General features: G+C 38.9%; 2 protein-coding genes across 5 annotated transcripts; both read left to right on the top strand.

Moving 5' to 3' along the window:
- The first annotated feature begins 926 nt into the window (after positions 1 to 926).
- On the top strand, positions 927 to 10886 carry stxbp3 (syntaxin binding protein 3). The gene is made up of 19 exons (XM_029499685.1): positions 927 to 1007; positions 1895 to 1944; positions 2203 to 2284; positions 2411 to 2487; positions 2664 to 2736; positions 2887 to 2987; positions 3422 to 3567; positions 4103 to 4196; positions 4389 to 4513; positions 4636 to 4734; positions 4819 to 4876; positions 5010 to 5075; positions 5697 to 5777; positions 5898 to 6033; positions 6881 to 6987; positions 7129 to 7227; positions 8733 to 8818; positions 9295 to 9443; positions 9892 to 10886. Exons 1-19 carry the CDS (start codon positions 962 to 964, stop codon positions 9993 to 9995), a joined length of 1779 nt encoding a protein of 592 aa, XP_029355545.1. The 5' UTR covers positions 927 to 961; the 3' UTR covers positions 9996 to 10886.
- Positions 10887 to 13020: 2134 nt separating this feature from the next.
- ankmy1 (ankyrin repeat and MYND domain containing 1) lies at positions 13021 to 23183 on the top strand. Of its 4 annotated transcripts, none has more exons than XM_029499814.1 (23): positions 13021 to 13315; positions 13773 to 13919; positions 14014 to 14208; positions 14412 to 14462; positions 14551 to 14789; positions 14893 to 15109; positions 15257 to 15418; positions 15971 to 16101; positions 16297 to 16744; positions 16834 to 17015; positions 17135 to 17306; positions 17448 to 17588; positions 17723 to 17830; positions 18186 to 18293; positions 18400 to 18522; positions 18866 to 18967; positions 19255 to 19420; positions 19519 to 19624; positions 19779 to 19927; positions 20191 to 21185; positions 21283 to 21332; positions 21428 to 21544; positions 21692 to 23183. In XM_029499814.1, the coding sequence occupies exons 1-20, from the start codon at positions 13073 to 13075 to the stop codon at positions 20391 to 20393; spliced, it is 3393 nt and encodes a 1130-aa protein (XP_029355674.1). In that variant the 5' UTR covers positions 13021 to 13072; the 3' UTR covers positions 20394 to 21185; positions 21283 to 21332; positions 21428 to 21544; positions 21692 to 23183. The 4 variants fall into 4 exon arrangements, with proteins under 4 accessions (XP_029355674.1, XP_029355673.1, XP_029355675.1 ...); XM_029499813.1 differs by having other exon boundaries at positions 21280 to 21332; XM_029499815.1 differs by lacking the exon at positions 21283 to 21332.
- Positions 23184 to 24479: the final 1296 nt, after the last annotated feature.

The raw sequence follows: 24479 nt of genomic DNA, 5'->3' as shown, positions 1-24479 counted from the left end.
AGTTGTATCAGCTGAATGTCTGACTCAGTTGGTCTGTCATATTCTGAAAATTGGAAAGAGCTGAATGTTTGTTAAACCAAGCGTTTCATACAGACCACGTCTGGGAGACAGAGGCAAGTGTCAGTAAAGTTTGTGCATCCAAAACACAGTTTGTTAGTATTCACCACAAAATGAAACTGGCATTTAATTCAAAGTACCAATGTATTTTAGATGAAATCTTCACAGAGGATTGTCCAATAAACATTAACGATAAATAATAAACTTTTTTTCCCCTGAATGAAGGGTCATCAAATTCTAAAGAAATTGTTTGATCAGCGCTACTATAACTGAATATGACAATGTTGTGTTCAGGTTCAGGTCTTATAAAAATATATTTTTTGTGTTCGACAATTCCTATAATGCCCCAAATAAGAAGTCGATATAATTAATTCCCCATGACAAATTCCAGAATAAATGGCATCCTTTTAGACGAGACTACAGGTCTTGGCATGTAGTATTGGCTCACCAACTGTCGTGCAGGAAGTTGAATCCTAAGGCGCGTTTAAATTTCAAAAGGGACGTGAACACATTTTAATCCAATGGGACACATTGGAGGGTTGACGCTTACGGTGATAAGCACAGGAAAAGCGATTCGTTTCAGAAACAACAACAACAAAATAAAATATAAATAAATAAATAAATAAATAAATAAATAAATAAAGCAGATCGTTGGGTGCTCGTGCTTTGATTAAACTTTAATTTTGACCTGCATTAAGTGACTTAAAATATAGCCTGCATTTTTGCCTTTGAAATTATTCTATATAAATTATTTTTACTTTCGTGCTTTTTCCATTCCTTCTTTTTCATTTTATAATGTATCTTTTTTTTAAATGGGGGCAGCACAGTGACGCGCACGTGTTGACGCAGCTGACGTCAGAGGTCGTGAACACGGGACAGGAAGAGGCGCGGAAGGGAAAAAAAGATGGCAGCGGGTTCAGACTACGGGCTGAAGAGGATAGTTTGGAAAAGTAAGTTATCCTCAGTAATAGAGATGAACACCTATTTGGTAACGTTTCACGAGTGAAAGGCTTATCAAGTAATCCCCCGTTTCTTTCTTCGTTTGTGACTTTGCATGATATTACACTTTACATGACAGTGGACGTGACGGTTCATTCTGCAGGTTGGGTGTTGTGTTTTTTTTGGCAACAGAAGTTTACAAGTGTACATTGAAGGGAAGAATCAACGCTGCCGATGTTTTTTGTTGTTGTTGTTGCTGGTAACATCACGTTTCCGGCTTTAACTCTTGTTGTCCACTTTTAGTCTGAGTGAGGTCACTTTCTCGCGTCAGTGGCAACGCCTCGTATCTGCACACTGCTGTTAAACAACACGGATTAACGTCAACCCGACAAAAACCTCCGTCCAAGTCTGGTTCCTCGTCAGATATCCTTTGTGTGTCTTTCGGCGTTGTCGTTTTAGGCGTGTTAAGGCAAAGCAAGACTGAATTGCCACCCACGCCAGCTGTACTTCTTCATTTGGGTCTACATAATTTCACAAATAGATAATAGAAATATTATAAGATCGTGCTGTCCAGTAAATCTTTTAAAATACACCTTTTGGCCTTATTTATTTAACTTTATTTTTTATCAATTTGTTGTTTTATCTGTGTGCATAAGAGGAATACAATAAAAAAAATAAAACAGAAATTGGCATAATTAATGAAATAGAATTCGGTGTAGCAGCTCAAAGTCAAAAGATGATAGAGTCAAATGCATATAAATAATAAATAACAAATACATTTATATAAGCAATTGAACCATGAAGTGCTTCAGGGGACTTTCCTTAGTACTGACTTGGCTTTTTTCCTTTGGTTTCAGTCAGGTTGTTTTTCTTCACTCATGGTCTATTTCTCTTACAGAAATAAAAGACACAATTATTGCAGACTGCAGAAAATCTGAAGTATGGAAGGTAGGATATACTGTAATTTAAATTACTTGAATGGCAAATTCTTTATTGGTTCCACTGATGACTGTGGTTTAGAATTGAAAAACAGATTTGTAAGTCTGTTACGCTACCAGTCAAAAGTTTGAGCGCACTTTCTCATTCAAATGAGTATTGTGTCCAACTTCTGACTGGTGTACTTTTAATATTGGGTTTGGTGGCACAGCAGCATATCACAGATGATGCATAAGTCTTCCAGCTTCTACTCACGTGTCTCTTTCACAGATATTGATTTTGGATTCTTTCACCACCAAGCTTCTTTCATCATGCTGCAAAATGTCCGATCTGATGGCGGAGAAAATAACAAGTAGGTCATCTTTCCATAACATTGGAATATTTTTACTCATTTTAAACATTTTATTGGTAATAGACTGAATGACCAAGAACTATGTATGTGGATGACTGTTGCTTTTTCTTTGTTTCAAATATCTAGTTGTGGAGGACTTGTTCAAAAGCAGAGAGCCTGTCCAAGAAATGAAGGCCATCTACTTCATGTCACCAACCGAAAAGGTTTGCAAATATGATCTTAGTGTGGTCATGTTGCTGTTGGTTTGAAGTTTCCATTTCTTTGAAATTTGTTTTCATTTTGGATGATGTTCATTTCAATGATTTTCTGCTAAATAATTTACTTTTACAAATTTTAGAATTACTTTTTCCCTTTTTTTTTTTTTTATTACATTTTACAGTGTGTGGAAGCCTTTATTGCAGATTTCAAGCTCAAACCCAAGTATAAAGCAGCATATGTTTACTTTACTGACTGTAAGTAACTAAAAAGTAACTACTCAAATTATTGCCCAATAAATCAGAAATACCTTTTCATTAACCTGATCACATTGTTAATGATGATGTTTTGTTTAGCATTACATATAAAGACACAAAATCTTTTTTTTTTTTTAATTCCCTCCACAGACTGCCCTGATGACCTGTTTAACAATATGAAGCTGCACTGTGCGAAGTACATACGAGTCTGTAAGGAACTCAACATATCCTTCATGCCACAAGAGGCACAGGTGAGTGGCTGCACTGTGTCCTTTTTGCTTAATGTCCCATTTCCCCTATTTATGCAGAATCTGTGGTCAGTTGCTAACTTAGGGAAACTGCCTATGTGTTCTTGTGGTTAAGAATATACTGTCGCTGGGAGGAACAAATTTGCAGTCTTCAGTAATCTTTAACGAGTGTTTGCTACTTAAAGCTGTGATACAATAATTTGATATACTTAGTAACTATATTGCATGCTAAATTCTAAATGGTATTGAATTTTTTGAAAGGTAAACCACGATTCCTCTTTATTTGTGCTACTTTTTCAGTAATTAGCGGTAATATAATTGAATTTAATTAAATACATCACATTAGTGATTAAAATGATCAATATGGCATTTTATCATTTGATCACATGCAAATACAATTGATTTTTTTTAAAACTGGGACATTAAATGCTTTTCAGGTTTTTACATGTGATAATCCGAGTGCTTTCAAGAACATCTATGGTTCAAACAGTCAGGACAAAAAGAAGACATTGGAGACTCTTGCAGGCCAGCTTGTCACGCTCTGTGCCACGTTGGATGAGTACCCAGGGGTCAGATACAAGAAGTAAGCCAAATAAGATTCAGTTTCTCAGCTTACAACAAACCTCAGCCTCCAAGCGGAGTGAGACCTTATGCAGGAAAAAGTTGAACTGAGACCATAAGCATTCACACCATCTCTGCTGGAAAGAATTCATACTATGGTACTTGATTTTTCACATTAAAATCAATCAATAATATAATATAAGGAGTTGTATAGAAGTGAAAAACCAGTTGTCACTTTGCCCTCTCTTGGTCTCAGTGAAAAATTAAATTAGATATAAAGTCAAGAAACAACAGGGTATAGCTTTATAAACCTCATTGGGTGTATACAGAAATACTTTGTTTTCACTGCAAGTTCAAGCGACAATTTTGCAAGCAGTAGTTTGCGTGTTACAGTTAAACTGGCAAAAATTCCTAACACTTTGGCTAGGAAAATAAACATTTTTCAAAGCCAGTTTGATGGTGAAGTTAACATAACTGTAAAATACTGATACTGGTGAACTAACGTAATCTGTTACTTGGACTGTGATAACTAACAAAGTGATTTACATCGTAACTAGAGATAACAACATGGAGAATGCCAAGATTCTGGCAGAGCTGGTGGACAATAAACTGGCTGTACACTACGACCTTGATGACAGTGGAAAGAAAAAGGTGAGACAACTGAAAAAGGACTGTTGACAGTATAAGCAATGTTGCAAGATAAGGAAGTAAATGAAAACATAAAATTTAGTGCCACCCTGTCTGACAGTTTAGGTTTTTTTTTTTTTTTCCCCTTAAGCAAACTGAAGTCTTGCTGCCTTTGACCAGAAATGTGATATTTCATATATTTCCTCTTATCACCAGGGAAAAACACAGGCCCAGCTGCTGATACTAGAGAGAAATTTTGACCCCGTTAGCCCCATCCTGCATGAGCTCACCTACCAGGCCATGGCCTATGATCTCATTGATATCCAGGAGGACACCTACAAGTAATATAAGCTTTTCTCTATATTCTCAAATATGTATAATCTAACCGTATGGGACACTATTTCCAAAATTTAGACAATGCTTTTCTATTTCAAAACAATTATCTGGCCTTTTTTGTGGCTAGGTATAAGTCCAAAGATGGCTCAGAGAAGCAGGCACTGCTGAATGAGGACGACATGCTTTGGGTGAAGTTGCGTCACAAACACATCGCTGAGGTCTCAGAGTAAGTCTACAAGACCTCATGATTTGATTTGTCCCCTTCCTTCCATCCTGAATCTAATCCTGAGCCCATTTTTTAACATAATAGACAAATTCCAAAGATGGTAAAAGAAATATCTGCTAGCAAGAAACAACCGGATGGCAAGGTATTGTGTGTGTGTGTGTGTGTGTGTGTGTGTGTGTGTGTGTGTGTGTGTGTGTGTGTGTACTGGCTTCCCTAGAATTGTGTACATATAAAATAAATTGTTTATTAAAAATTTCATTTCGTTTTCTTTTTAGATCACAATTAGTAATCTGGCCCAAATGATGAAGAAGATGCCTTCATTCCGGAAACAGCTGACAGAGGTATAAAAATATGAATAGTCTTATATCACTTGCACTTAGCTTCACATTATCTGTTCAACTCGAGTTAACTTCCAGGGATGAATGGATATTTTTGGGATTTGACAGGCTAGAGATTTAAGGACAATTGTTACACCTAGAATTATTTGTAGGGATTACCAATACTGGCATTGATACTGTACCGATACTGTACTCATATACTCACAAAATTCACTGATACCACTTCATTACATTAGTCCTTACAATGAAATTAAATTAAAGACCACAATCAATGGGCGGCTTGTCATAAATCCAGAACAACAAGTTGAGAAGAAAAAAAAAAACCTTTAAAACAAACAAACAAAAAAAAAAACATCTTTAATTTTTAGCCTAATAGTTATTTTTGAGGTAGAAATATTGGTATCGGCAAGTACACAAAATAAAATACTACCCGTACTCAGTGGGGAAAAAAAAAAAGTATCAGTACATCCCTAATTATTTGCCTTATACTAGTGATTATAGAGCAAAGTGATCATTATGTTGTGCTTGGGCATCATTTTATGTGCTTGACTGGTGTGCATTTAGCAGCTAAAGTTATAATTTTGCCTTGCATGCTTAAAGTCTTTATGTCTGTTTACATTTTAGAAAACCATTCATCTGCAGTTGGCCGAGGATTGCATGCAACACTTCTCAAATAATGTGGAGAAACTCTGCAAAGCAGAACAGGTCAGTCTGTAGTCTGCCATCTAGGTAACAAACAATACACCCCTAAACCTTGTTTGAGCAAGTCAGTGGGTTTCATACTGGTCAGTTTTAAAAAAACAATGTTGTTACTACTCCACGTAGGACCTTGCGGTGGGGGCAGATGCGGAGGGAGTGAAGGTGAAAGATCCTATGAGGACCCTGTTGCCTGTGCTCCTCTCCCCTTTCAGCACTCATGACAAGATCAGAGCTGTACTGCTCTACATCTTCAGCCTCAGCGGTACATATTTTTATACCTTTTGCAGACTGGCCCCCTTTCATAGTCCATCTAGATTTCAAAGAACTGTTCAGAATGCAGACTGTCAGACAGAATGAGGACCCCAAAGCCCTAAATTGTGGTTCTGTACCTTACTAAAAAGAGACTATATTATAATTTTCCAGATTAAATCATAAACCTAGAACAGGCATCACCAACTGTCACCTGGTCCGGGCCAGGTGACAGTTCTGTCTGAACCTATGATCAATGCCTCATAAATACCACAAAACGTGTGATAACCCTCACCAAATGTTGTTTTATCTGCATGTGGTTACAAACGGTAGGCTGATCTAATTAAGTTAATACAAAAACCACTTACTATGATCATAGGGTCACTCAAAACGAATCATTAAAATCAATTGTTTACCCAAAGAGATTGAACAGACTAGATTAAACATGGCATTTTCAAAAGTAAGAAGGGTAAGGGCAGAGGTTTCATTTTATTATTGAGACGAAATTCACAGTGCTGTTGTCTAATATATGTAATGTAGGCCTCGAGCCTTTTCTCTTAACCTGAAATGTATGCCGATGTTGTGTTCACTGTGTCAGGAAAGGAACTGCTCAAAAGTACATTTGCAGTTATTCAAAAAGAGCATTTTGCTAATGCATGAGCATTTTTACTTCATTTGAAAATTAAAATAATTTTGGATACTATGAGGTTCGGACCTTTGCTGGGAAGAAATTTAGTAACAGGAACTCTTTGAATTTCAATTGATTAATCCTGGCCTCGAAGATCCTCATGACTAGTTATTAGAATCCAGTGATTGATTATACATTTTTACACATTTGTGTGTTTGTTGTGTGTGAACAGGAACAACCGACGAGAACTTGAACAAACTCATTCAACATGTTAAGATTGAAGATGAACGAGAGTTTATCCTCAACTGGAAGCAACTGGGTGTTCCTATCATTACAACGGTATGTGAAGAAGAAGAAAAGATCGACTGATTTTTGATCCTTCTGAATGCAGTTGAACGTAGAAGGATGCTTTATCCGGTGCTTGTTCTGTCATCAGTCCCAGCTGAGTCCAGCTTATTGTTCCATATACTTTTTTTCTAGCCTAGCATGTTTTCTCGGAAACCCACCAGAAGAGACCGTTCCCAGGGGGAGATATACAACCTTTCCAGATGGACTCCTGTAATAAAAGATATAATGGAGGTCAGTGAAGGGGGATTTTTAAAAAATGTATATTCATATATTATTATTACTATCACATTGCAATGCATTTTACATGAATTTTTACATTAAATAATACCTTTTGTTTTTTGCTTAAGAGGAAATACTTTATGAATAAAGTAGCATAATTCCAAATAGAAAAGGTTTGGTGATGGCTTTGAAAAAGTAATTAAATGTGGGTCCAGATAGGATGTTGGATAGAAAAAGAAGTCAGACACAATGGAAGTTATGTTGCAAATCATACTTGCAGTTCGAACTAGGTCAGTGTGTACCCTCAGTACCCTCTGAATAGAATTCCTGAGAACTATAATGAACACAGCTGTTAAAGTACGACAACAGGAGGTTATCAAATTCGGGTCATCAGTTCAGCAGTTCAGTTATATTTTGTGCTTGTGTTGTTGTGAGGTTCTGCTGTATGCATTTATAAAAGACACCATCTTAACAAATGCTAGGCAAACTAAAGCACTACTTGTGTGTTGATCCCTTGGGATGATGTCCTCCTTTCAACCGTTAATCTTTGTGCAGATCCACAAATACTTTTATTGTACATTAAATGTGTCCTGTGTCAGAGGTTTTTATGGTAAACTGAGATTATATATTATGTTAACAGAGATATCAGGTCAAATGTCAGTCACTTACCGCATTGTTAAAATTTTCACTGTTGTAAGACTTGTATTGAACATGCAGTTGTTTCATTTACTTTTTCACTCTGTCTTCTGAATACGTTTGTTTTGAATCAGGTAGGTTATATGAGCTAGATGGAGTAATGTTTCTGTTTTACTTTAAACTCTGCTCTTGAGTGCATTTCTCATAAATGAGTAAGGAACTGAAAGGCAGAAATGCTCACATGCCTTTTGGTCATAAAATCAGGTTATTTCTCAAGTACTAATTTACTGAAATCAGTTGTGTAATCTGATGTGGGGAAGCACAAAATCTCCTTGACACCAGTTAAAGCGATTATGCTCCTTTTAAAAAAAATCGTTATTAATTGAAAAGTTCTAGGTACCAAGAACAATCAGCTTTATTACTTTAGATCCGCAATTGAAGGTCAAAGTATCAGAGATAGCGAAGCTTGACAGCAGACTTCCTTTATTTTAAGCTGTGTAACACACTGTAACACTTGTGTAGTTATGCACAGGATTTTTTTTATGTGGTAGTTTCACCGATAATGTTATTTAGTCATTAAATCAAAATGTCAAACTAAAAGAGGACAGCGCCACTGAATAAAATTAAGAATTGACTATTGGTCAGACAGAAGTGCTGAACTTTGCTGCTCATCAGGTATCATTGCTTTCCTGACATCAGCAAGGTCCGATGAGTTGTTGAACTCTCATTGTTATAAATGCCTTAATATGGCTTTATGTGCATAGGAAGGAAAACCCTGACCAACAAAAGCAACGCTTAAATCCATAATGTTGCTTTGACAAAGAGATTTATTTTCTGTTCGACCCAATGTCAACAGATGTTGTTTTTTTTGTCTTTTTCAGGATGCCGTAGAGAACAAGCTGGACAGCAGAGACTGGCCACATCAGTCTGAGTGTCCCACTGCCTGGAATGGCTCTGGGGCTGTCAGGTAGGTTTCTGTGAATGATCACAGTAAAATGTCAGTATTTGGATATTTTTTCACAGTATTAGTGGTATGATACTGCTTGATATTAATAGCGTCCTTTATTTAGATCTTGTATTTATGTATTCTACCAGCTCCACAAAGTAAAAGACAGTTTGGTTTTTTTTAATGTCATGTCATGCATTTTAAGAAAATACATGCCGTAACAATCCTGGGAACATATTTTACATTGAATTTGGTTTCACAGACAGATCCTGAAAATGAAAATGTGATAAATTGATGCCATCCAGTGGCAATCATTGCTATTGCATTCAGTTCCTGTTTTACTATGTGGTGTTTTTATGGTATTGTTTGAAGTTTCTCACATTTTTTTTCTCAAATTAAATGAAAACCTATCTATCAGTCTTTCCCTGTGTTTTCTGCCATCAAAAAAATTTAAGTTTTGTCAGTTAATTCCTTATCAATCCTTCCATCCTCCACAGTGCCCGTCAGAAGCACAAAGGCAGTGCTCAGGACGAACGCCGGAGTGGCTCACGCCTCATCATCTTTGTAGTAGGAGGAATCTGCCACTCAGAAATGCGCTCAGCCTATGAGGTTACCCAGGCCGTCAAATCATGCGAGGTCATCATTGGTGAGCATTAGAAAAAGACAACACAGATTACAGTTTAAATTACTGTTGGTTCTCTGGGCATAAGTACAAGTATTTGCTTCTTTTAACATTTGCCTTTACTTTATACCTCATGTCAAGTTGATATCAATCAATATGTGTTTTTTAGTAAACCTGTTGGCAATGAGAAATTGTTTGGTTGCTCAGTGACTGTGATGCAGTACCACTAAACTCAGTTACTCTTTTACCCTGGAAACACGCAGTGAAATGTAAATAGGCATTGCCTGATTTTTATCTCGAGGTATTTGACACCCACTGTTAGAGTTGAGTGTCTTTATTGTCATTGTACATAAGCACAAGAAATGTTTTTTTGTTTTGTTTCTTTTTTGTTGTTGTTACAGCCAGTCACAGATGTGAAAAGTATTTGTGCTCTAATCTGGCATATAATCGCTCTCTTATGTTTTCATTCCAGGGTCTTCCCACATTTTGACCCCCATTCGTCTCCTGGATGACATCAAGGCCCTGAGCAAGGGCCCGATGGAGATTATGACAATAGAGGAAAGGAACAATGCATAAATCATGCTATCTCATTTACCACAGCACAGTGCACTCAACTCAACTTCCTTAATGGAAGAGTGAAGGGAATATGCCTCATACTCACCTTTGATTAAATATTTTTTTTTAAATCTAATGCTCATTTACAGTAGGTGTGAGGACAAAATTCTCTTTCTAGCAGATTTTGTTATTGAATAGCTTTTGCCACAAGAGTTTTTCTGCTAATGACATTTATAAATGGCCTGATTTTGTATTTCAATTATCATATTGAAAGTAAATTGCCCTCATCCTACTAAGAACCTTTAAGTAAAATTGTTTAAGCTGTGTTATGTTACACGTTGAAAGACCTGAGAAACTTTCAGTGACAAATTATTTGGAGGGAATTAGCAAAAAGCTAATGTATATACTGTATGTAAGCACTGAGTCCCTGCTCTGCTATTTGGATTTTTCCTGCCACTGCTGTTTATAAACAGTTAATATAATTTTGAAGAGTGTTTTAACATAGAATATTTACCTTTTTTCTCTATTGAACTACTGACTAATAAATGGATGAAGTGGTTCAAACCTAGTCTACGTTACTGTTAATATATCATAAACTAATGCATGCTTTGGAATAGTTCATGCAATAGTCATAACAAAAGGACTTAATCACTGTGCCCCCCCCCCCACAACTATATTAATGTGATCTGTATCATCAAAAAAACACCAATCAAGCCATGTTGTGAACAGGCCATCTTGTTCAATTCAACCATCAGCTGGGTCATCCACCTGTGCTCATACCAGCTGAAGAGACAATAGGAGACAAGGATCTTAATAGTCTTCTGTAATATTGTAAGCCAAATCTGCCCTACTTCGCTTCAGGTATGCTTCAGTTACATGGCATTCAGATTGTTACGTACATACTCAGGTTTGTGCACAATGCAGGAAAGTGTCCATATTTCCTGTTTTCTGAAGGCTGAACGTGGGGGGGGGGGGTTAGCGTTGAGGAGGTTTTGTAACATCAATAAATGGAACAAATGCCTTGGAGTATGTTGGATTTATAGAAATTATCACCTTCCAGCTTTGGTGTGCAAAGTAGCAATAATAATAGTGGTATCCGAGGCTTCAAGCAGATGGGTCAAAAGCATTTATGATTGGATTTTTATTTATTCATTCATTTTTGTTGAAGTGGGGATTCAAATCCACAAAATGAAAATTAATGTTTTGCTTGCTTTATGGCAAAGCCAGAAGGCAGGACATAAAATCACAACCTGGTTTCATGTGATTCCTCAGAACACAAGCATGATACTTGAGAGCGTATCATGTTTGCTGGAAGGAGAGCATATCAGAGATCATTAGATGTAATTAAACTAGAGAACTGGGCAGCTCTTTTACACTGAGCTTTAAGTATGAATCACATCAAATTCATGTTTGTTCAGCCGGGGAAAGAAATAAAAACTTTATTAGCCTAGTGATTTAATTCATTCATAAATGCTACTGAACCAATGCTGTAATAGAGCAATTTCGCAACCTTTATGAAAACTATTTACAGGATGAAGGAGCTGTGATTATGAGGATCATTATAGGCTTTCAATTAACTTTATATGAACTATATTTAGTCAGGTTCAAGATGCAGTTCTCAGGAAGGACAACTTTGAAGTAATTTCTGTGTTTAGAGCCGCTCAGCTCCTTTAAAAAAATGTAAAGACACCTGAACACTAGTTCTCTCAAGGAGGCAATGTTAAAAAATATATATCCATACAAGCAATAACTGCGTCACATACACCCACCTATGACCCACAACATCGGCTCAAACAAGGTGCAGCAGTGTCAGTTACAGGAAGAAGTGTCAGATGGCATACTGTATGTATGCACACTTATAGGGTGGTCCTGCTTCACTAATCCTACACAGAAGGACACTAACCCTCTCTGACAGGGACTGACTTTCACTCTCCTGTTTATATTTAATCTCATTTCACCTTTATTCTTGAAGTAGGATTACTAAAAATTGTGTGATTGATTCCGGTCCTGCCATTTGTTTGTCTGCCCCAGAGGGAAACTTCCCGTAGGCCCCAAAACCCCAAGGTCTACTTCCACCTATTTCTGTCTTCATAGTTTGATGATTTACAGAAATGTCGGGAAAACGCACCATCATCAACCATACTTCAAATCCTTCATCTGAATTAGTGAGGTTTTCGGATAAAGCAGACATTTGTCGTTGGACTGCGTTTTAAAAAAAGCAAACCTGTTGATGCTGGATATTGTCAGGATCGAGCAGTCAACTGAGTTCGCCTGTCGATAGAATGAGAGTAACGCAGCTTCGCCTCTCAACCAAAATAACATCTCTAGCCAATCAGCAGGGGTGGACAGCAACGAAGTAAAGTTACTTGAGTACAGTTTTTGAGTATTATTTTTGGGGGATACTTTTACTTTCACCTCACTACATTTTAAGGACAAATATTGTAGTTTTTACTCCACTACATTTCTATGGATGCTCTCGTTCCTCGCCACTTTTGCCCTAGTCTAACATTACTCGTTCATTGTTTTTAATTGTTTTTGTAACACAGACACACACACACCTCTGTTCGTGTTCCAGGTGAAAATACGGCCACGATGTATAATCCTCATCCTACCTGGATTATTTCTCCATAACGACCAGCTCATTCTTCATGATACATCGGCCGTATTATTACCTGGAACACGCATTAGCTTGTATCCAGAGTTTGGATGTCTTCTGTGGACATCACTGACAACAACACGGTCCAACTCCTCATCACTCAGCTGAATACAGGTACTCTGCACACACACAAACAAACATTAACAACGCCTAATGTCCCGTTCCTTGTGTGTGTTGTTGTGTCTGAAGCGGTGGAGTACTTCATATATTTACCTTACTTAACCCAGACACGTTCAGGTGCCCACACAGGGAATCGACCCCCACCGCGCATGCGTGGGAATGTAACCCATCCCCGAGCACAGGTTTTTGCTGTTGTCATGACAACCGGCGCTTCACGTTGCGGTGAAAACTCAAATCTGATTGCGACGCATCTGAAGTTTTCTCCTTCAGCTGTGCCCACGTCGCTGCCGATGGACTGAGGTGACTTACCGTCACGGAGGAAATGCTGTCGACGACCTGCCGAGGTGTCGCGGCGGACCCGCCGGGAAGAGACGGTGGAGGACGAGACGCGGAGCCGGAGCCGGAGGCGGGCCGACAGAGCGCCGGCCGAAGGGCTGTTCAAAGCGGCGAGGGGCGACGAGAAGGAGTCGGTGTTCAGGAGTGGGCCGACGGCTCCAGATACGAGGGAGAGTTTGTTAACGGATTCAAACACGGCAAAGGAAAGTACACTTGGAGAAACGGAGAGGTAACTCATGCAGCTTCACAAAACAATAAGAACATATTTTGTGTGTGCTTTAGTAAAAGTATATCAAAGTAAAAGCAACCGTTATGCCGAATGACTTTGTTATGATTTGGCGCTATATAAATAAATCTGATTTGATTTGATGTCCTTTTATACCCATGTCAGCATAATATATGATATAGTGTGTGTTAATTGGATCATACAAATTAATGCATTCCTCTAGATCATTTTGATGTTCCAACTCTGGTAAAGATCTCTTATTTTCATCACTTTTTATGCTGTGAATTCCTCATCTTTAAAGTGTTCTTAGAAATCTTCTTCAAAACTTTCAAATAAAAGCAAACTAAAATTAATTCAAAGGAATAGAGTAAAACAACATAAAATGAAATTGGCTGTATTAACAGTATTTACAGAAATGGGATTGTCACCATTTGATTTCTGTTTGTACTCCATTGTGTAGTACTATGAGGGCTCTTTCTACAAAGACTACAGGCATGGTGATGGAGTGTACTGTTGGCCCACTGGCCACAAGTTCATTGGAAAGTTCTACCTCAACAGAAAGGAAGGATATGGACAGCAAATGTTTCCCAACGGAGCCACCTTTCAGGTAAACTGGATGCATAAACGATGACTGATATCTGGGTAGTATTTGGGTTTAATTCAGTAAAGCCAGTTAATAACCAGTAATTTACACCCCTCAGGGCTTGTACCATTTCGACCAGAGATTTGGTCCAGGTGTGGTTAGCCATCCAGATGGCCGTCAGGATGTGGGTCTATGGCTCAAAGAACGGCTGCTAAGGTTCTGCACCACTGCAGAAGAGAGCTTTAGTCTGAAGAACCTTCCAGAATATGCTGCTTATATGGAAACAGTTCCCACCACAGATATGCTGACTCAGGTACTTGCTAACCATGGGGTCATCCACAGGTCAACTCACTAAAAGATCTGCTGCAATATTTTGTTAAAATCGTAACAATTTTAAAACAATGATCCTATTGAGGAAATCTAAAACTCAACTACTGACTTACTGTCATAATGTAAACAAAATATAATTTCACCTCCCTTTAACTAACCTTTTGGCTTCTCTTTTCTCCTTGCCAGCCTCCCTTTCTCTCTAGCAGTCTACCCGCAGAAGCCAGGGCTCAATCTGAGGTTAAAAAAAAAAATGCTATAATGAACAGTCTTTTCAGGGTTTGTAACTTATCTTGAATCACATCAGTTAACTCCTTATCTTTTTCAGTTATGTCCAGACAAAGAGCTGCAGTCAGATGAGATTTTCATCCACCCGCCTGGCATGGAGAGTTACTCAACTGATGGCGACCACTTGCTGCTGCCCCCCGGCCGAAGAAGAGAGTTAGATCAACACTTTTATGGTGAACTGTGGGAGTTGGACATTGTTCAGCACCTCAGCTATAAACGAGACCCACTTGCCACTCTTCCCTTACAGGTCCGCATGCAGGCTCACATACACAAACACAGGTAAGACATACAGTACATAGAATTGGTACCAAAAGATGTACTACTGACTCCAAACAATACTTCAAGTAACTAATGTGTAGGTATGTGTGTGCTTGGCTCTCAGAGTGCTGGCTGACAGTCTAGGCTGGGATGTGGATGCTGTTGTCTCTCTGAAACGGGAAGGCTTTGGTCCAAAAGGGCCTTTGGAAGTCAGCTCAGAGCAGATGATACAGCATGCTTCTCGGGGAGAACTGCAGGCTGTTTCTCACCTCCTCCTGAGTGGTTTGCTTCACCCTGATGTAGCAGATTCACAGGGACACACTGCACTAATCGCTGCCACAGTAACATTGATTGCTTTGATTTATTTATTTATTAATTTTTTGCCTTTTGCTTGTTAATTAATTTTTCAACTCATTAATTATCATCCAGTAAATATTAAAGTTTATATATATTTTTTTAAGTGTTTTTTTAACTCTTGCATCTTGCAGGAAAATTGCCATAATGATGTGATCCAGCTATTGTTGGATATGGGTGCTGACATTGACAAGTTGAACTGTGAAGGCATGTCTGCCCTGGCTGTGTGCCATGTCCTATACTACCCTTTTCAGTCTCTGCACACTGCTCTGGTGGATACACCTGCCAAAACTCAAGTATGACCAGAACTTAATGTAGTTTTAAGTCCACAACTTTGAGCCAAACTAAAATGTTGCAAAACCATTAGAGGGCTTTAGTTTTAATGACATTTCAACAACTTTTTGAATGGATTGACGTGCAAGTTTGGCTAACAATAAATTGCAACATATACTACAGGAGACCAAACATGGTCAGACTATGACAATACTTTAGTTGGACTAAATAGCTGCAAAACCAGCAACATATTTGTTAGTTTTCATTTGCCTTTGCTTTGTGTTTAGTGGTAATCAAAAACCGTTAACATGCTAACACACTAAGATGGTGATAATGGTGGTGGTGAACATTAAGCCTGCTTCAGAGTGGAATATTTCGGTGTCATTGTGAGCATGTTAGCATGATCTTAACATTTATATTAGTAATTAACTACAGGACCTCAATGCCGAAAATGGTTGTTGAACCATAGTCTTGTTTCTGAGTGTTTTCTCATGACTTGCAGCTCATATAAATATTCAACTGTGTTGTGCACAGATGATTGAAATGAAACATTCTCTCCTGCAATGTGTAATCAGGGTTTGATGTCTCCATCTGCATGTGGGAGCAGTGCCCTAAACAACAAAGTGGAATTCAGTACACACACACCTGAGCTTCATGACAGACCTCAGACCACTGACCAGAACAACCAGAGCCACCTCTCAGATCAGTAGGGATCGAAAGAACCACCAGTCTCCTCATTCTATAAACCCTGTATACCTCATTCTCCAGATTCGTTCTGATGACTGATAATCACCTACTTTTAATAGTAAACACAATCCAAGTAGAAATTTGAAACTCCTTATAAAAATTACTGTGTATTTAATTGTAATCCAACTCTGCTTTATATATGCACTTTTTTCAGGACAGAAGAACTACGTGAACACAACTCACATCATAGCATTATGTCCAATGGCAGTGAAATCATCGGTGACAGCTGGCCTGGCATCAATGAATCAGAGAACCCTGTAGAAACTAAACTGAAACTGATGGAGGAGAGGGAAGAAGACAGCAAGGGGAAGGGAAGTGAGAGAGAGGTTCGAGATAGAGAAGAAAGCAGACATATGAAGTACAAGGAAGAGCGAGAAGGGGAAGAAAAGAAAATTGCGGAAGACGTTGGGTCAATAAAGGAGGATGTTGAGTTGAGAGAGGAAGATAAAGGAATTGTACAGGAGAGAGTGACACATGTTCCTGATCAACATGAAGAGGAGAGAGGAAGTGTGGCGTGCTCTATTCAGGTCTTGGATGGACACATTGCACTGGGTAGTGTGCAGTGGAAGGGACACCGAGCTAAAGGAGCAGAAATAATTCAGGTAAAAATCAGATTTCCCTTCCTGTAACTGGTTTGGTTGGGTGGTACTTGTTTGAAATAACTTTTGTTTACTCATCTCTCTTTCTGCAGGACAAAGACAAAGAACTGTCTCAAAATCAGACCTTTGATTCTGCCTGCTCTGTCAGCAGTTATAACGTCCAGGTCACTGATAAAGCTTTGCAGCACTCGGCAGAAGCTCTGAGTCGGACAGGGATTCCTCAGTGCCCTGACACACAGGAGACTGTACGCAAAATGGCTGCTATGAAAATTGAGTCAGTTCAGTTCGACTCTACTCGCTAGTACTGTTCTCCTTCTGTTCCCATGATACTTGCTTAGTTTGCACATATGTGTCTCTGTGTAAGTTAAATGTTCTTTGTGCCTGTCTGACCAGACACCGTGTTCGTTTGAAAACAATGAAGCTGTTATTGGAACGGGGAGCTGACCCCAACATAGCCAAGGTTCCCATGCCTGTCCTCTTTTTAGCAGTTATGGCAGCTGACACTGAGGCTGTCAGGAGACTGCTGCTGTGTGGAGCTCGTACTGACATTCCCCTTCCAACTGTGGTATGAATTAGTCTTTTACTTCTTTGAAAGAAAAATGCCTATCTATCACAGGGCTGACATATTCTGCCACTGTGCCACTGCCACCATGCCATCATTTGAATAAATAAGAAAATTTCCCTCAACCTCTCATTCTTTTTGTAGAGGAAAGGCCTTTATCCTCTGCATGTAGCTGCAGCATTACCAGGATCAGCAGGCCCCAAAATCACAGAGCTGCTGCTGCATACTATCACCGACCCAGATGCACAAGCATGTGACCATGATGATATCTACGAACCCGATAAAGTGTGTGTCTTCTTCTCTCTCAGGCTGAACTTCAATTGAGTCCTTAGTAGTAATTGGTTTGGTAATTATTAAACTGAAAAAAAAAAAAAAAGGCTTTCACTACGTTTTTTTGTTTTTTTTTTTTTTTTTAACAGATCTTAATGACGTCTCAGGAACCACTGAGCACTGGTCAGGAGCTAGGTCTCAAAGAAGGAGGCAGGACGGCCCTGCATGTGGCCTGCCAGAGAGACAGCGACTACCAAGTCAGTACTGTGCACGCACACAGTCACAACTACACAATACCCACCATCACTAATTTAAAACCTCATGCTACAAAACTTAAAAACTTTAGCATTTTGCTAACACGATCATTTTGAGTTTATACATAGAATGACAATGGATACATTTTGAGGAAAAAACCTACAAGTAGAGTATATTATTTTACTTTGAACCGCATGAATTATGAATTTCACTGTTTAGTAATATTTTGCGGAGAGGCTGTTTTATTTCCAAAACCACAGCTGTGCAATATTTAATGTAAGGCAGAAAACCACAAATATAATGAGCTTTTCTCAGTAATATTTTAACTGGGGGCCTATATATTTTTTTCCGTCACAGAATGCCAGTAAGGTGGTAGCCCTTCTGCTCTCCCACAGGGCCAGCACAAATCTCCTTTGGAGTGGTCACTCCCCTCTGTCCCTGGCTATAGCTAGTGGCAATGACCTGGTAGATCCCACAGTTACTCAGACACACTCACATAAGCACAAACGTCACATATGTGCAGTAAAAAGCTCTTTTTTCCTGGTTCTGTTCCTTCCTTTTTTATACTTAGGCAGTGGAAGAGCTTTTAAAAGGAGGTGCAGATCCCAACATCCCCCTCGGTCGTGGGGTGGGCAGTGCCCTCTGTGCTCTTGTAAATATTAACTACCATCTAGGAGGCAACAGAACTAAGCTGGTAACCATACACACAGGCAAACAGACATACACCCCACATAGATACTTCATAAAGACCTGCGTGACAGTAAATCAATGAGGAGTGTAAAATAAGCTTTTGCCAGCTTTCAAGACATACAGTTAATTTATTTAGTATATTCTGGTACAGTGGTATTGTCACACATTTCTTAATATTCCAACTTGTACCTTCCTTATAATTTGACAATGTAAGCCTATTCACTTTGTGATATTATGATCTCATTTTATCACTTGTTTTGATTCACCATTTTTTGTCTTCATGTGACTACATAAACTTTTAGTGCTATTTTGAGCAATTCAGCTATGTCTTTCTGTCTTTGATGTAGTTGGAAATGTTAGTGAAGGCTGGGGCTGACATCTCGATGCCAGTTATGGTGGGAGATGTTGTTGGAACCGTAGTAGACTATGCACATCTTTCCTTTAACCAGGTAATACAGCTTTTCTAATAACTCTATCCATTTACTTGAATTCAATTAACTTAATTCATTCTTTGTTACATACATGGTGTACCATTAACTGCATTAACCCTATTTTACATTGAGCACACCTTACAATACAAAGGCCCTGCAATAAATCATACTGAAGTCCATTCTTTCACATAACCAGACTGTGTCAGTGGTATTGATCCAGCTTTTTCATGGCTGTAGATGTAGATGTAGTTACTGATTTCTTTGCTTCATAATTTAGTTGAATGTCTGTCTATATTACTATCTAGGACTTGCGTATAGCTAACACTCCCTTCCACACTTTGAACATGCGTGAGAGGGAAACATTCAAAGCACGGTGCCAGCTGCTGAACACGATGAGAAATCTGCTGAGGCGGACTGCTGACCAGTGGGAGACAGAGAATTTAGACAGAGAACAGCAGCACACACAAAATGGTCAGTGCAATGTTATTCTGGGGACAAGCAACACGAGTATGGTTGGGAATCATTGTAGGCGAATGTGTAGATGTACGTGTACTGTATTAATCCAACAGGTAACAGCAGCAAGGAGAGGTTTATGTCCATGGGGGCAGGTGCCACTTCCTTAGACGGCCCCTTCCTCAGCTGTGAAAGTCAACTTTACTTGAAAGAAAGACGCAGGTTAACTTACAGAAACATTCATATGAAGCACATGAAAATTTTCCTTTTCTGATTCAGTCTTCTGTCATACCACTCAGTTAAATCAAATTTTAGATGAGCGTTTAAAGTAAAACAATACAATGGTGACCCTAACCCTAACCCCCCCTCACCACAGGAAACCAAAGTTCTGCTATCAATGTGGTCGGTCTGTGTCTGTGAAGCTGACCCCTTGTAGCCGCTGCCACAAGGTCCTCTACTGCTCCAGGGCCTGTAAACTGAAAGCATGGGATGAAAGACACAAGGCAGAGTGTATCCGGGTGTCAGGTGGGAACAGTCTTTCTTCAACAGTTAGAACCCAGCAGTCCCAACCCCCAAATCCAATCTCACCTGCACCGAAGCTCAGTTCACAAATATCACAAAATAAGCTTTTAATAAAATAACTATATTCAACTTTGTCATAGTGTTTGAATTTGTGATCTACTGGAATGTTGTGTGGTTTGGACAAATATCAATCATTTACAATATCTGGGAAATATGTTTTTAGATTTTGGATCATCAGTGTTTGTCATCTTTCTCTCTCAATTCAGCATCTGCCGATGCCATCCAGAAGAGAGTTGCGTTTAAATCCGAAAGAGGCCCCAGGCCCTTGCCTGTTATGTTTCAACCCAAAACAGTGTCCCGGCCCTTGAGTGTCAAGCTGAAATCCCAAAGCCCTTCAAGGCCCCTGAGAGTGGCAGAGACAGCCTCAGAAAGCCAAGTCAACCTGAAGGAAAACTACAGCTGCAACTGACACTAAAGTTTGACTTTATCTACCTGACATTGCAATGCACTTCTGTTCAATCATTTGTCGCTCTCTCATTTTTGGTTTTAACTTTAGATATATTGCTAAATTGTGATGGTAATATGTTGTCATAATCATTTCCCTTTGGTATATTTATAGCTTTGCAAATTTGTAATAGTTTTGTCATAATGTCTGCCCCAATCTGTGTCTTTGCCACAGAAGTGTTGCCAACTTGAATGGTTGTATTTCCATATTTACAAAACTAATCCAGAATTTTATATCACTATTTTAGATGGTCATATTCATCTCATTAATATACGCAGTAAGCCACTTTCACCTGCTCTTTCTTTTTGTGTAATCATGTTGTCATTTCTTGTTAGATAAAACACGGACATGTAAGATGCAGAGAAGTGCATGTAACATCCCCACCCTAAGTTACTGAACACTGTAGGCTGCGAGAGAGAAAAGAGAAAACAAGATTAACACAGAATACACTGTTCAGAAACAGATGTTCACAATGCATCAACAAGAACATTATCTCTGCCACGGAGATGTCTGACTTCCACATTGAAGGCCTGCAGTCTCAAACTCAAGGTCACGTCTGTTCCTGTTCAGAAAAACAAGATTATAGTTGGTGTAAAATGACCACAGGAGCGCCAGTCGAGCAAACATTAACACTTGAAAATGATCCAGAGCAATACCAAGGATGGCAATGGAGTAAGTGACTGCCAGGAAAAAAAGTGTATGAAAGAACAGGAGATGACCAGCAGCAAGGCCATGTGCTGTTGCCACATTCACAAGGTAAACAAGGCAATGTGTGTTTTTGTTTTTATGGAGCCATAAAACCTTTGCCAATATTGACAATTGCTTTGCAAATTATGCATTCATATTACAGTAGAAGTCATTACCGAGCAACCTCTATCTTCGTGGTGGCAGATAACCTAGCAGGTTGATATCTACATAATACTGTAGATCTTTAGAGAGCTTTATAGTACAGGACAGTTAACCATAATGATTCATTTGGTGATGTTGGTGCCTCATAGGGGATCCAGGTCCTGTGGGAAGACGATGCCAGCGGCAGCTTCCGAACAGCAGGTACGGCCGCAGAGGAGGGCTGTCTGAGTGAGCACTGGAGTCCTCACTGCTTCTGCCGACCAGAGGTATTGTTTTATTCATCAGTTCATTCGGTTTAAACACATATTTGCCCATTGAGTCTAAACAAATAATTACCAACTCATTTATATTACATTCAAGGGACAGAGTTGGGGCTTTTGTTTTACTCCAATATCTGTTTTTGTGTTGTGCAGAAAGACAGTGGATGTAACAAGATGACACGCTCTCAGTGTGGACAGAGTTGCTGCTGGGCCTGCCTTGCCGCGCTGTCACCAGGTAGAGCAAACAAACTTTTTATGGAAAGTCTCTGCTCTACTTTGTGGTGGGTGCCACTTTGACCATTAGCCTCTGGACAGCCATGGAGGGAACTCATCATGCATGTTATGTTGTGATAACTGTGCTGGCTGAATATATATATATATATATAAAATGTTAATGTCCATTATGTTGTCACATCATTAATAATCTCATCTCAGTTCGAAATCAGTTCTCTAGAAGGAGTACATGCTCTGGAGTCTTTATCCCAGATGCGCCTGTGTGTTGTTTAGTCAGTTTATATGGGGGGGGGGGGAAGCAAGAAAATATAAATATCACCATTTGTCATAATCAATTATGACCAGTAGATGATGCTAACTAACAGGAGGTGGATAAACGGAATGGAAGCAACTTCACAAGACATTCTCTTAAAGTTTTACTAAGACTTGTTTGTTTTCATCTGTGATCAAGCTTCCAGTCATTTCTTTGATTGTGTGACTGATTAAAATGCCCGTCAAACTGAAAGTTGAGCTTTTTATGTGTTATCACAAATGGCAAAGAAACAACTGAATACTCCCATCTGAGAGACAAAAAATGGGGGAAGTCCTCTCAATGCTGAGTATCATAACGTGAGCAGCAAAACTTCTGCGTGCTTTTCTGCAGATTCATTTCATTACTAATCAGGATATAGGGAGTCACTTTTTAAACCCTTTCATTTTCTTGTAATGAAGTTCCATTCAACTTTTCATCTATTTACTGAGTGACTCACCCTCCCTTCTTCCACTGTTCTGTCACAACAGTGGAACAAAGACCAGAGTTGCATGTCCCCAGGCCGTTATAGACATGATTGGAAAGCTACAGCTGTCTCTTATATGAAGCCAAGAAACACTTCTCTTGTCGTTCTCTTAGTGTGTGTGTCTTCCTGCATCCCATCCAGGGAAAAAAACTGTTTCCACACAGGGGTCATCACTTCCCCATGAATGTCTAAACAACTGTTACTGGCCCACAGTGAAGTGCCACAACTGCTGAGCTCCACATGTGTGTGATTGTCAAGGCTTTTTTGCTGAACATGTGAGGTATAATAAAGTACAAAAGAAGACATGATGCATCAGAGCACCGTGAATACAAAATAAAATGAAAGGAAATAATGCATAATTAAACGTAACAAAATGTTAAACTCACATCAGATTGCTAGGGATATGTATAATTTATGCCTAATTTAATCTTGGACTGAAGATAGGCCGACCATAAATATGACCTCTGTGGCTTAAATGTACAAGAATAGAACGCATTGTCAGCGCAGGAAGATCTGTTTACTTTGTAGTAATTCAGACATCATAGATGTTTGTAGATCCAGGCTGAAATACACAGGGCTACTGATGCAGTTGGACATTTTCAAACACGGTGCAGCCACATGTAAAGCAATAATTTGTCAAAGTCAAGGCTCCTGCAGTGAAATCAATGAGTGGGGTGAAGCCACTGCAGGAAGCATGAGCTCCTATAGCAGAACAGCTGCAGGGATTCTGCTTAAATAAAATCTCTAATCAAGCTCTCTTCCAGCACTTAATTGTTGCGCTGACATAACTGCAAATGAAGAAATTTGCCTCTTTTTTTTTTTTCTCGCCCAATAATCTACACTTAATGAGCTGAACAAGAAAGTGAAAGAACACCTGGTGACAGTGGAGTGGAGCGTGCTGAACTGAATGGTCTGGATGCGTTTGAAAATGGAAGATGTCACTTTTTGGTTTTTGTTGAATTTGCAAAAATTGCATCTTTGTAATAAAAAAAAAATAAATTCTATAACACGGTAAAGTTTGCAAAAAGTATAGACTCAAAATACTTTCTGAGTGGACATTAGATATTCACTGCAAGATTTGACCGAAGAAAAAGAATCTGTAATGAGTCCAGTCAGTGAGGTGTTAGATCAACAGTCTTCTCACTGCAGGCATTTTGATTTTCGCAGATTAAAGCACAGAGAGCTGCTTTCAAAAATATGCATATGACCGTCAAGTTTATCTATATTTATTTATTAAAAAAAAAAAAAAAAGTATACACTATATCTGCAGTTTTTAAAAACTGGTGCCCTTTACAGTTTAGGTAGATTCTATAATCACAGACACAAATATTTATCAAAATGTAATACTTCTAATGATGTGTCACATTACATGCCACCTGCTGTAAATGCTCCATGTTACCTTCATACACATGATAAATAAATGTAATGTACAAATGGAGCTTCAGTTTGAGGAGCTCATCATTGATGATGTTGCGCCTCATGAGCTGATTCATAAACTGAACTTTCTACCCAAGATTCGCTGTATGTTAAATGTGGTTAAGCAACTGCACGGTCTATTTCTGGTCACACATCCATCCAGTTATTGATTCCAATGGATTTGGAGCAGAAAGCAATGGCAGCCCGGTGTTATGTCTCCGACATCCTTTCTGCAAGAACAATTCATGTCCATGTGTGAATGAAGGAGCGTGCCGTCTGTCATCCGCTTCAACTATTTGCTTGATGCAAATGTTTACTTTTTCTTCCTTAAGCACAGGGACAGATGCAAGAATTGTGAGTCTGCAACTGAAAACTGAAATGCTATTTAACCTGTTTATTTTTGCTTTATCAGTTTCATTCAGTGCTTGATACTAAATTCAATTAAAGTGGACTCTTTCAAAGTAAGAACAACAAATTTGCAGCAATTAAGGACACAAATTGTGATGAATATTCAT

This window comes from Echeneis naucrates, chromosome 4 (genome assembly GCF_900963305.1).
Source record: "Echeneis naucrates chromosome 4, fEcheNa1.1, whole genome shotgun sequence".
NCBI classification, from domain to species: domain Eukaryota; kingdom Metazoa; phylum Chordata; class Actinopteri; order Carangiformes; family Echeneidae; genus Echeneis; species Echeneis naucrates.
The sequence above is the reverse complement of the archived record's forward strand: the minus strand, read 5'-3'. Positions and strand labels throughout refer to the sequence as shown.

What these genes read in the sequence shown, in the direction of transcription:
- ankmy1 (XM_029499815.1), top strand. Translation starts at nt 13,073, where the DNA reads ATGCTGTCGACGACCTGCCGAGGTGTCGCGGCGGACCCGCCGGGAAGA. An exon ending in ACATTCCCCTTCCAACTGTG is followed by an intron (nt 17,307 to 17,447) that starts GTATGAATTAGT and finishes TTCTTTTTGTAG; the next exon opens with AGGAAAGGCCTTTATCCTCT. An exon ending in GAGGCAACAGAACTAAGCTG is followed by an intron (nt 18,523 to 18,865) that starts GTAACCATACAC and finishes TCTTTGATGTAG; the next exon opens with TTGGAAATGTTAGTGAAGGC.
- stxbp3 (XM_029499685.1), top strand. Translation starts at nt 962, where the DNA reads ATGGCAGCGGGTTCAGACTACGGGCTGAAGAGGATAGTTTGGAAAA. An exon ending in GAAGAGGATAGTTTGGAAAA is followed by an intron (nt 1,008 to 1,894) that starts GTAAGTTATCCT and finishes TTTCTCTTACAG; the next exon opens with AAATAAAAGACACAATTATT. An exon ending in TAATAAAAGATATAATGGAG is followed by an intron (nt 7,228 to 8,732) that starts GTCAGTGAAGGG and finishes TGTCTTTTTCAG; the next exon opens with GATGCCGTAGAGAACAAGCT.